Source organism: Octopus bimaculoides, chromosome 2 (assembly GCF_046866305.1).
Source record: "Octopus bimaculoides isolate indiv1 chromosome 2, ASM4686630v1, whole genome shotgun sequence".
Classification (NCBI taxonomy): domain Eukaryota; kingdom Metazoa; phylum Mollusca; class Cephalopoda; order Octopoda; family Octopodidae; genus Octopus; species Octopus bimaculoides.
The window spans coordinates 122,931,251-122,944,705 of NC_142929.1; the positions used below are offsets into that span (position 1 = coordinate 122,931,251).

Below are 13,455 nucleotides of genomic sequence, written 5' to 3' on the forward strand. Positions count from 1 at the left end.
GTGGAGTGCTCAGTCATTTGTATGTAAATTTCATGAGCAGGCTGTTCCCTTGATCGAATCAACTGGAACCGTCATTGTCATAAGTGACAGAGTGCCATTTTTTAAAATATATATACAGAGAGAGAGAGAGAGAGAGAGAGAGAGAGAGAGAGAGAGAAGAGAGAGAGAGAGAGAGAGAGAGAGAGAGAGAGAGAGAGAGAGAGAGAGAGAGTGGTGGGGAGAATATGTGTTATACATTGGCGGAGACAATATATGTTATTATTTAGTTCCAGGTCAGCTCTGATGAAGGAAACCAAGAAGCACATCATTTTATCCTATCCTTATTTCTTCAGACACAGTTATAAATTGTGATGCCATTTCTCTGAGATAACATGATGTGGTTTGAAGGACTTCTTGCTTTTATTTCTAGCTGGTTAACTGATCATAAAGAAACTTACTTATTGGCTATTTGTATATATATATATACACCATTTTGAGCGTGACAGTTGCCAGTACCGCCTGACTGGCCTTCGTGCGGCAGACACGTAAAAGCACCCACTACACTCTCTGAGTGGTTGGCGTTAGGAAGGGCATCCAGCTGTAGAAACTCTGCCAAATCAGATTGGAGCCTGGTGTTGCCATCCGGTTTCACCAGTCCTCAGTCAAATCGTCCAACCCATGCTAGCATGGAAAGCGGACGTTAAACGATGATGATGATATATGCATTGTGTGTGCATGTTGTATGCATGTGTGTGTGTCTGTGTGTCTGTGTCTGTGTGTCTGTGTCTGTGTATGTGTTGCAATTATGAGTAACAGAGAGACTTAATAGGATAGAAAGTGACAGAGATGTTCACACAGTAGCAAAAAGAGATAGAAATAAAGAGAGAAAGGAAGGAGAAAGAAAGAGGGAGAAACAGAAAAGTGTGCAAGTATATTTATGATCGTGTGCATGTGTGTGTGTGTGTGTGTGTGTGTGTGTCTGTGTGTGTGCATAGAAAGAGAATGAGAAATGTAGAGAAGTAATGTTATACCTGTAGACCACGTGATTGCAACAATTACTGCAGCAAAGATATTGTTGACAATGAGTGCAGCAGCAATTTGTGACTGAATGCTGTTGGTATGTCGCAGGTTCTGTATTTGAAGCAGCAGTGTTAATATGATGGATGGCGATACTGAACTGATAATACTTCTGTCAACAGAGAAACACGTGTGTGTGTGTGTATGTATATATATATATATATATATATATATATATATATATATATATATACACATACATACATACATACATACATACATACATATATTTATATATATTTGAATTCTTGTTCAGCCAAAGTCATAAACTTTGGCACCAAATATATATATCTATATATATATATATATACATATACATACAGGGTGTGATGGATAAATTGTTGCCATTTTATATTTTTAATTTCACGGATGCACAGTGTTTGTTTTTATTTTTGTTGACTACACAGTATAGTAGGGTCAGTTGGACACCATCTGTGAGAAAAACAACACCATGACATAATTCACTCTGTCAGAAATTTGGAAACATGTACTACTTGGCATTCATGCTGGAAGCTCTAATGCTAGCATTTCAGAGTATTTGGGTGTCAATCTGAGGACAGTGCAGAGGATTTGGAAAGAACTGGATGAGTCTGATGGTGATTACAAAGGTACAGCAGCTTGGAAAACTCACTCTGATCGTTCTGACAAGAAAATAACTCTGGAATTTGTTGGTGAGATCTAGGCCATAATTGACAACGATCCCTCCAAGTCAATCAGGTCCATCACCAGGGACATGGGAGTGACTGAGCTTCTTATCAAGCAGGTAGTGCATGAAGACATTTGGTATTCCTTATACAAGATAAGAAAGGGCCAATTTTTAGCCCAAGCCATGAAGGACAAGGGGAAAGACTGCACTACAAAGTTTCTGAACAAACTCAGGTATCTTCTCCAACTGAACATGCTTTGTTTTTTTCTCAGACGAGAAAATTTTCTACCAGGATCAGATGGTGAACATACAGAACAACTGTTGGCTTGGTGTGTCCCCAAAACATGTACCAAGTGTGATAAAAATCAAATATCCAGTCAACATCGTGGTGTTTGGAGTGATCACTAGTTATGGCAAAATTATGCCTCCATTCATCTTCCCACACAGACTGGAAGAGGTAGTATTGTCCTGGGTCAAGAGGGTGGCTGCTGGAAGACCCTACATCTGGCAACAGGACTCTGCACTATGCCACACAAGCAGGAGAACCCAGTCATGGCTGTCAGACAATTTCTGTGACAACACAACCCCTGAAATCTAGCAACCTAACTCCCCAGACTGCAACCCCCTTGATTATTATGTGTGGGGCACAGTTGAGTGAGAGACCAACAAACTCCTTGTAACACCAAAGATGAACTGAAGGCAAGAATTATGGCAACATTCACCAACAAGAAGACCACCCAGAAGAGTTGCAGGAGATTCCAAAGTTGTCTCAAGGCACCAGCAAGACCAGTAGTTGGTTATTTTGTAATTTTTAAAACATTTTCTATTGTAATGAGTAGGATAGGTTTATAGCACTTTATAACTTCTCTTTCATAACTTGTCCTTTCTTTTATACATAAAGCTCAATTCTTATTACCTTCTTGACAAGCACCCACTGCTAATATACCACCCTCTACCTCCAACCTTTGTGTTCATCCAACTAGCTAAAAATAGCACCCTTGATAATAATTTTGTTTTTTGTGGCTTCCTTGCAAATTGGCAAAACACAGGATGGTTATGGGTGGCATGTTCTTGATCATATGACTGCTTGTTGAAGCCTGACCTGGAGCTAAACAACAGCAACAACCATCTTCTACAACCACCTCAACACTCCACCATTGTCTACACTACTGTCCCCAACTCTTTCCATGCCCAACCACAATCATCCACTCAAATCCACTTTAACTGCTACCTTACACTCTTCCCGGCATTAATCTTTTATATACACACAACATCCATTACAAGTAAATCTACAGTTTAATCCTCCACCACTGCTTTACTTTCATCTCCAAACCATCATTATAAGTACTTGAGAATTACAACTAAGGAATGGTCTGTCTTTGAGGAAGTCCAAGACTTGCTATTGCAGTAGATATGAATATTTCATAATTTCACTTGTTGTAGGTTTGGCGACAAGAATTAATTGAAGACATTCCTTACAGATCAAGTGTGATTTGAATGTCACAAACTAATAAACATGAATTATGGAACAGAAAAATAACAGTTCGATAATCATTTCTAATTTCCTGTCTTTCGATAATTTTGTTCAATACCAGTTTCTAAAGGCGTCATTGATTGAATAATATTTCAGTAAGATAAAATTGTTAATGTGCTCTGGGAATCTTCAATTCTATTATTATTCTATTTCTCTGTTTGTATCTAGTTTACAGTTTATTCATTCCATTCTCTCTCTCCCCCTCTTTCCTGCTTCACTCTCTCTCTCCCCCTCTTTCCTGCTTCACTCTCTCTCTCTCCCCCTCTTTCCTGCTTCACTCTCTCTCTCCCCCTCTTTCCTGCTTCACTCTCTCTCTGTTTTATGTTTTTAGATCAATGTTCTTCTTTCTTAGGGGTTTTATCTTTACATTCTACATTTGAATTCCTGTTCAGCCAAAGTCATAAACCTTGGCACCAAATCTCAGTTTACCAAGCCATTAAGGTTGGTATTCACTTCTCAGTTTATTTTCATTTGAAAAAGATTATTTTTCCAGAAAACTATGAGATATTGCAACTAATAGAAACAGATCTCATTTTCAATTATATTATCTCAGTCATCCTTATATCTCTTAGTCTCCAGTGTACCATCTGTTTTCTTATCCACTTGGATGTCATTACAAGTAGGATCATCTGCCTTGTACACTTCAACTATATTCTCTTATTCCATTGCTTTCTAAGCTCATTTTCTCATAATTTCCAACTTAAGATTATTCTAAACAACAAAAGAACTACATTCATATTATTCTATTACACATTTCTATATTTTTGCCTTAACAAAAAACCATGGACAAATAAATCATAAAGCCCTTCCAGTCATACAACAATTGCTTCACTAAAACATTCATCATACTGTCATTACGTGTCCTCAACTGTTACTGCCATACAACATACTGCTTAAACATACAGCATTTAGTTTTTCCAATCACAATATGTTCTCAACTTTCATAGATATATAATATCTTTCCACTAATTCATACACTGTACTGTCTTTCCAGTCACTACAGATTATCTACTTCCACTGTCATACACCATCACTGACACACATTACAACCTCTCCAGTTCACTACAGGTCCTTTCTTTGCTATTATACAACATCACAACTGACACATATACCATAGTCCCACCAGTCGTTAGAGGTCTGCCTCGTTCATTGCCGTATAACATCATCCAGCTGACACAAACAATCTCTCCAGCCATTACAGATTTTCTACCTTCATACATACATCAAAACACTGATATATACACCATACAGTTCAGTCTCTCTAGTCATAACAACATCTCTTTCTTCACTGGCATCCACCATTAATACGTTTAACTGCTTCTCTTTACTACTCCCTATATAACTTTATATTTTCAGAATAGATATTTAATATTTTGTGTTTTGAATGAGCAAAAATTATTTGTTCCAAACAGAGACAGCAGTTACATGAAATTCCTCTAAACATTTTATAACCTAGTCACTATATGAACAATAGCTTCTATGCCAACACTAATTGTATTGCATAATTGGCAGAAATTACATACTAACCAGTGAATAAGTTAAGCTACTATAGTCATTAGAACTTGGTCGCTGTATAATCTTTTGGTGAGATATTTAACTCAAAAGTAACCCATTCTTATAACCTGCTCATTTTCTGTAAAGACATTGTGGTGAAGAACATTTTACTTGTAAGCTGTAAAAGAGACATTGCTTAGAATACATCATCTTTTTGTATGTATGGAAAAGATAATGTCTTAATGAAACTATCTTATATGATGACTACAGTATCAGCCTCAGAACATGACTGATACTTATTTTATTGATCCTTGAAAAGACTATCTTAAACTAAATCAAGACCTCTGTGAATTAACCTTTTGCTGCCAACCTGAGACTACCTGTGACTCTTTGAAGCAAAACTTTTTATTTTAAAGTGTTTGCATTTAAATTGAAACATCCCATCTTAATTTTATTTCAAACCCTTTTGTTCATTCTTCAAAAACCGAATTCTTAATTATTTTCAAAATTAACTGTATTACAAAGCCAGTACATTTCATTGAAAATCTGGTTGAAATAGTGAAGATGATCTTATAAATTATCTCATATAAACCATCATAGGGATATCATAGGCAGTTATATTTACATCTCAACAAGATAATGAATGTTGACTAATATAATTCTATTCACATTTGTTGTTTGAGTAAATCTTTCTAGGTTTGTGTGAGGTTTTTGTTTTGTGTGTTTCTGAGTATGCTTAATTTTAGTGTTTGTGTTTGTTTTCTGAGCTTTTTAGGTGTGCTGAACATTCATATGTTTAAAGCCAAGATAAATAAGACATCGACAATACAGAAGATAACTTACCCTAAAGATATACTCCATGACCAAGGTAATTTTGTAATAAATCTGTACATACAAGCAGAGGTGAAAAGTTCAACTGCAAATGGCAATGAATGCAGGCGATAGAAGATATTGCTAGAACCTCTCCGAATTGACATTATCTTGAAACCAGTTCGAAGAAGCAGAATGGTTAATGCAAAGTTCCTAAAGAAGATGAAAAAAAAAAAAGAAAAGAGAAGGAAAAAGATAAAGGAAAAAAACAAGAAAAGTGATCTTCATATTGAATAAAACATAAGAGACAATGTAATGGCAGAGAGAGAGAGAGAGAGAGAGAGAGAGAGAGAAAGGGAGGGTAGTGTATGAATGAGTAAGACTAAAACACAATGTAGTGTGTAATGTCCTTTTATAGTCTGAATTCAAAACTCATTCGAGGTTGGTAAAATACGTAACAGTCAAATACCGGGGTCAATTAGATCAAGTTTTTTATTTCATAGTCCAGGGAAAGGTCTTGCAAAATTGGTGAAGTTGCTGTTCTTTTTATTGTTGTTTGGCATCAGGTCAATTCTGATTTGGCAGATCTATGACCAAAGCCCGTTTCATCTATAACCATCCCCTCTTTTTATGTACTAAGGTTACCTTGTCCAATGTGTCCTTCGATTATTTTAAGGAATAGGGTTGATTTAAGAGGCTTTAGTTACTACTTCAAGCAGATAGAGTGACCATGTGGAAACTTCTACATTGGTTTGACTGTTATGGTAGGTATGGTTGATGATAATGCCCTCTGATTAATTTAAATGCCTGTGAGGATGATGTTCTCTTATTAACTTAACATCTATAGAGTTCATGTCCTCTAATTAACTTAAAATTCTGTAAACTGATGTCCCTGCTTCTCTCTGGATATATTTTCTTATGGCACTATAAGAAATCAATATTTTTTTCTTGAAAATAGAAAATTCTAGAGGTTAATTTCCTATCAGTCAAACCTATATTATTTGCGATTGTAGCTTTGAGTCAATTCACTTCAATTATATAATATGCTCTGGCAAGAAAAGCATGAACATCCTACAGTTTCATACCCGCATTTCAAGGCCCTGCACTAGACATTATTCCTAATCTTGATGTTGTGATATTATACATTATGCCTGATGGACATTGAAACATTGAGTAAAAAAAGTCTTCTACCATGGCCTTAGGTCAACCAAAACCTTGTGAATAAAAACTGGCAGAAGGAAACTATGTGGAAGCCTATCTGCAATACTGTTCTGTTTTTAGGTGAAGGAATTAAGCTTTTGTCCAAATTAACACCACTACCACCACAGCAACAACTGCAACAACCTAGCTCAGAGTTTGTCAAGTATTAAAAGATAGTAAGAAATTATTATTATTATCATCATTATTATTATAATTATTAAGGTGGCGAACTGGTAGAATCGTTAGCATGCTGGATGAAATGCATAACAGTGTTTTGCCTGTTGCTCTATTCTGAGTTCAAATTCTGCTGAGCTCGACTTTGTCTTTCATCATTTTGAGGTCAATTAAAAAAAAAAGTACCAGTTGAAAACTGGGATCGATGTAATCGACTCACTCCCCCTCCCAATTCTTGCACTTGTGACAAAATTTGAAACCATTATTACTATTATGTATAGGTATGCTCACTTTGCCTTTTATCCTTTCAGGGTTGATGAAATAAGTAGCAGTTACATACTAGGGGTCGATGTGATCAATTAGCTTCATTTCCCCAAATTTGCTGGTCTTGTGCCAAAATTTGAAACCATTATTATACATAGGCATATCATATACTGCATTTAAGAAAGAAAAGAAATGGAATAAAATTTTTTAAAACAAGGAAACTGAAAAAGCTTTAAAAGTTGTTGGGAACAGTTACGTGCTTTTGGGGGTTAAGACTCACAGCAAATGAATTAAATCATATTTTTTGAAACATATATCATAATTTCGATTGATGGTTAGCGGATGTTGTTTTAAATTTACATGAAGGATTGTGTTAACCTATGCACATATAAACTCATTTATACAAATTCACATGTAGATTTGTGCACTCACATAAACATATGGAACTGTAATAGTAGATAAATATGAAAGGTTTACAAATGATAAAATATATTTCAAGCAAATTGTAGATGTTATGTATATAATATAAAATGTAGAATATATAGGCAAATTATATATGTAGTGTTATTAAGTCTTGAATAACTCTTTATATCATGCATATTGCAAAACAAATGAAACTTTAAGCTATATACATAAATTATCAATCACTCAAAAAATCATTATTAAAAACTTGGTCAAAAATATTTCAGTCAGACTGTCTAAATTATCTTCTGACAAACCAATTTTACAGATTCATTGGAATACTCTTTTCTACTCTAGGCACAAGGCCCGAAACTTTTGGGGAGGGGGCTAGTTGATTAGATTGACCCCAGTACGTAACTGGTACTTAATTTATTGACCCTGAAAAATGAAAGGCAAAGTCGACCTCAGCGGAATTTGAACTTAGAACGTAAAGATAGATGAAATACTGTTAAGCATTTCGCCTGGCGTACTAACATTTCTGCTAGCTCGCCACCTTAGACCCATTGGAATATTACAGTGGTAGATTTGAAAGAAAAAATATATGACTAGATATGACTAGAAATGCAACTTTGGTAGAATTCTCTTTTAATTTAGCTATAGCCATCCCATTTCCATCTTTGAATTTGTACAGGGAACACTTTTAGTGAGTGAAAATATCACAGTATTTTTACTCTTCCACATCCAATTTTGCACAATTTCTTGCCTCATCTAAACAATTAAGTTAAATGAACATGCATCTAACCTATCGATTAATTATTGCAGTAATTGTCCCTTAAAAAACTGTTTAGATTAAAAATATAAATAGTAAGTTCACTATCATCATCCTCATCATCATCATCATCATCATCATCATTTACCATTCATTTTCCATGCTGGCATGGGTTGGACGGTTTGACTGAAAACTAGTAACCTGGGGAGCTGCACCAGGTTTCAGTCTGATTTGGCATGGTTTCTAGAGCTGGATACCCTTCCTAATTTCAACCACTCTAAGTGTATAGTGGGTGCTTTTTATGTACCACCAGTACAGGTGCCATTTACAAAACACTGGCATTGGCCACTACTATGATCTCACTTGGCTTGACAGGTCTTCTCAAGCACGGTCATCATCATCATCATTATCGTTTAACGTCTGCCTGCCATGCTAGCATGGGTTGGACGATTTGACTGAGGACTGGCGAACTAGAAGGCTGCACCAGGCTCCAATCTGAGCTGGCAGAGTTTCTACAGCTGGATGCCCTTCCTAATGCCAACCACTCCGAGAGTGTAGTGGGTGCTTTTACGTGCCACCGGCCCCAACTACGATTTCACTTGCTTTGACGAGTCTTCTCCCGCACAGCATATCGCTCAATGTTCAAAGGGTGCTTTTTACGTGCCGCCAGCATGAGTGCCAGTTACACGACATTTGGATTGGCAATGACTGTGATTTCACTTGGCTTGTTGAGTCTTCTCAAGCATGGCATATCGACAAAGCTCTCGGTCACTTGTCATTGCCTCCGTGAGGCCCAACGTTCAAAGATCATGCTTCATCACCTCGTCCTATGTTTTCCTGGGTCTACCACTTTCACAAGTTCCCTCCACAGTTAGAGATCAGCATTTCTTCCCACAGCTGTCCTCGTCAATATGCCTTACATGACCATAACTGCACAGTTGTCTCTCTTTCACACCACATCTGATACCTCTTATGTCCAACTTTTCTCTCAAGACGCTTACACTCTGTTGTACATGCACACTGACATTGTACACCCAGCAAAGCATACTAGCTTCATTTCTTTCATGACTTCGCATGTCCTTGCTGATCACAGCCCATGTTACACTGTCGTGTAGCATGGATGTTCGCATGCAGGCGTCATACAATCTGCTTTTCACTCCGATGGAGAGACCCTTTGTTACCAAAAGAGGTAGGAGCTCTCTGAACTTTGTCCAGCCTATTCTTATTCTAGCACCGATGCTCTTGGAGCATCCACCTCCGCTACTGACTTAGTCACTTAGGTAACAAAAGCTATCAACTATTTCTAATTTTCCCCGCCTGACATTTGGTGAAGTCTATTTTTTGTACATTTTTAGTGTTAATTGTACCTGTGCACATTCCACACACAAAAGCTATTTTCCCTGTTAACCTTCCTCTGATATTGCTACACCTCTTATGTGTCCATAGCTTATACCGGGTACATCTTGTGGAATTACTACCTATGCTTTTTCTACAGTTCAAGTAGGGCCATCTACGAGAAGGAATTTGTGATTTGTCTCCTTTCTTTCTACCTAAGACTTTCGTTTTTGCTAGCTTTTTGATTCTAGACCTTGCTTCCACACCTGAAATTTCTTCTCTAGTTCTGGTAGTGGCTATAAGAAGAAGGTCATCAGCATAGAGGAGCTCCCAGGGCAGCCCACCTTAAATTCCTCTGTTATTGCCTGGAAGACTATGATGAACAAGAGGGAGTTGATCCTTGGTGAATCCCTACTTTTACCCTGAATTCTTTGCTATACATGTTGCTAACCTTTACCTTACTGACAGCATCTCTATACATGGCTTGTACAGCTCTCACCAATCACACATCTATCCCTAGCTTTCACATTGACCACCAGATAAGGGAGCGGGGGACTGTGTCAAAGGCTTTCTCCATGTCAACAAAAACCAGGTACAAAATTTTATTTTTGGCTAGATATTTCTCTTGCAGTTCCCTAACCAGGAGTATAACATCAGTTGTGCTCCTGCTTAGCACAAATCCGAACTGCATCTCATTTACACTAACTCTCACCCTAATCAATTGAGCTATGACTCTTTCTGTGTCTTTCATCACCTGGTCTAGCAGTTTGATGCCTCTGTAATTATTCCTAAGGCGTCACCTTTGCCTTTGTAGCAGTTGACTATGATGCTGCTACACCAGTCGTTGGGTATGACTCCCTCATGGACAACCTGGTTAACTATACAGGTGACTAGGCTATAACCTACTCTACCAGATATTTTAAGCATCTCATACGAGATTCCTGATGGGCCCGGGGCTTTCCCTGTCTTCATGTCCTTAATTGCTTTATCTATTAAGCTGCTGTCGATTCGGATAGCTGGTCCCTCAGTTGGGTCAGTCTCTCTTTCTCCCATTCATTCTCCACATTCAGCAGTCTTTCATAATGGCATCTCCAAGCCTCTTTCTTTGCAGAATCATTAAACGCGGACACGTTTCTCTCCTATGACATCACGATTTTCTCTCACACACTGTCTTGCAATCTGGAACACTTCAAGTCTCAGGTCCTCACGTCGCACAACATAGACAAACTCCTTCTTTTCTGCTTCTCCCTTGGCTAGATATACCTGTCTCCTAGCTTCCCTTCTGGATCTCTGATACAGTTCTCTGCTACCCCCACACTGCTAGTTCTTTCAGGCCTGTTTCTTTGCTCTAACGGCCTTGTCTACAGTATCGTTCCACCATTTGTAAGATGGTGATTCGTATTAATATTCATTTATAGTAAAAAAAATTACAGAACATTAATATTCTGTATTTTTTAGATATTATATATAGTGATTATCTTTAAATATTATACATTATATTTTAAATTATCTCCAAATATAGTTTGTGATTTATAAATCTTTCCCAAATTTGCTTCAATCTTTCTTCAGATGCACTCTTTGTTCATAATGGCGCGCGTATGCTTGTAAAATTGTTTGCATGCATGCATGAAGTCATGTTATTCACACAAATACATACACAAACATATATAGACGAGCGTATGAAGAACAGAAGAACGTAGTGCTCAGCACATTTAGTTGAAGTTGTATAGGTCGACCTAGCCACACATTACTTAAAGTTTCCTGCGCACAAAACACATCCACATCATCAGACGTACGGAATCAGAGAAAGAAAATTTTAAATAGCTTTTAGGTAAGAATATTTAGGTATCCACTGGTCAACTCACGTCACATAAGTGTATTTCAAGATTCAGAGACATCAATTTTTTTTCAATACTTGTACCTGGTGACCCAGCTGAGTGCATGTTGCCGTCATTTAGTCAGCATTCTGAAGGAAGTTCGGCGACAGAAGTTGCCATGTAGAAAGGTTACCGGTTTGGTGATGTTAGGTTACATATAAGTTTCCGTAACAATTATGGATGGTGGGTAATAGTAGACTGTAATCTCTCTACAGGCGGGGGTACTTACCCTGTAATTGTCAATTAGTCAACTAGGCCTAGGGTAACATTTCCTCGTTATCAACAGCTAATATCTAGAAGTTCTTTGATAGAGTGCATCTCTGGTTACAATAATAGGATAGTTGGTTTTCATATTGATAAATACTGCGGGCAACTGAGTATGTGCAGTCTCTCACAGAAGTAGAATTACCAATTGAGAACTCTAGATGAGCAAGGAGTGGCCTTGTCAAGGATGCCCCATGTAATACTGGGAATATTCTTTCCATGTTTCTGGTGTCTCCTGATGAAGCAGACAGGGTCGGGGATTTTTGCCTGTTACAACACTCAAAGAAGTGCTTGTTTTGCTTAAAACTTCCTTCAAAGTTACTAGCTGTTATACATGTGTAGTGTCTTGAGAACCCATCGAGTAGAATCAGAGTAGACCACAGCCTTAGAGGGGAAGGATTCTCCCAGTGGTAGGATTTCAGTAGCTACAGTCTAGAATGTAGGGTGAAAACAGTGTGGGTATGTGTTTGCTTCTGTGGCGTGGTATGTTGGAAACGATATTATTTAAACGTAGACTTTGTGAGAATTAGAGTTTATGATATCTATGAATCAAATTCGCATAAGAAAGCTCCTAACTATATTAGATGCCATAACTCTATGATAGATAAAGGTACAGGCAGAACAAATTTTGTTCATTAAATCGAAATATTTAATTAGAGTGCGCAGTGACTCATTTGGAATATATGATGGTTGTCTACTCCTTATGCAGAGTCTGACCGCCCCGTGCACTTGCACCTTAGATTCATCATGGCGTCTGATGTGGCTTTTTAAAATTAACTCTAGCCTTCATATCTTGATGCAAAGCCCTGGTCATGTTTACAAATTTTTGGGGGCAACCTATTTTCCTTAGAATTAGCCACAGGACAGGTCATTCGGAGTTTTCTTTCCTCAGTCGAGATCCAGATTATCTTTTCAATTTCGGCTGGTTATTCTCGATATTGCTCCAATCTGGCCAGCCCCAAGGAAAAACTAAGCTATGAGCTGCCATGGAAGAAAGCAGCGAATGTATACAAAAACAAGGACGGAAAAAAATGTATGTATGTATGCATGTCATTGTTCAGTTTTATTTCAAGATTTCTTGCCAATAGAGAAAAATCCAGTTTCTAACCTAGATTCAAGGCTCCTTCATTGGAATTTCAACATCAACAACAGGGTATTTTGTTTGTTTGTTTGTATGTATGCATGTATGTATCTGTGCAGATTTGTACGTTTTGTTTTATGTATGTATTCTCATGCATATAGTTGCATATCTAGACATGCTCATTTATATTTAAATGATAAACTTCTAGAAAGTTTTACAGATTTTTACAGTTCCAGTGATGGATTGGATCTGTAGCCTTCGAATTAACTTTCTCCTTTCTGGTTTTTAGAAGCTTAATTTCTCAAGATTGGTATTTAGGCAGTATGTTACATATCTCAGGGCCCGTATGTATGTATGTATGTATGTATGTATGTATGTATGTATGTATGTATGTATGTATGCATGCATGCATGTATGTATGTATGTATGTATGTAAACTTATGTATATACGCACATACATATTGATGTCGACAGAGCAGCGTGAACATGTAACAGGTGTGATATACGGACGCTACACAGTATTATAGCTAGAACTGAAATGTTCACATT

At 37.4% G+C, this 13,455-nt stretch overlaps 1 protein-coding gene across 5 annotated transcripts in view; it reads right to left on the bottom strand.

The window, feature by feature from the left end:
• LOC106876557 (sodium/hydrogen exchanger 9B2) overlaps window positions 1-13,455 on the bottom strand; it is a 76,010-nt gene that overhangs the window by 26,067 nt on the left and 36,488 nt on the right. For 4 of the 5 annotated variants that reach the window (XM_014925153.3, XM_052965556.2, XM_089347615.1 and 1 more), the window contains 2 exons: window positions 5,574-5,753; window positions 1,011-1,168 (listed from right to left, as the gene is read on the bottom strand). In XM_014925153.3, coding sequence (XP_014780639.1) covers window positions 1,011-1,168; window positions 5,574-5,753 — 338 coding nt within the window. The remainder of the gene's footprint in view (window positions 1-1,010; window positions 1,169-5,573; window positions 5,754-13,455) is intronic. The other variant, XM_014925154.3, reaches the window with a different exon arrangement.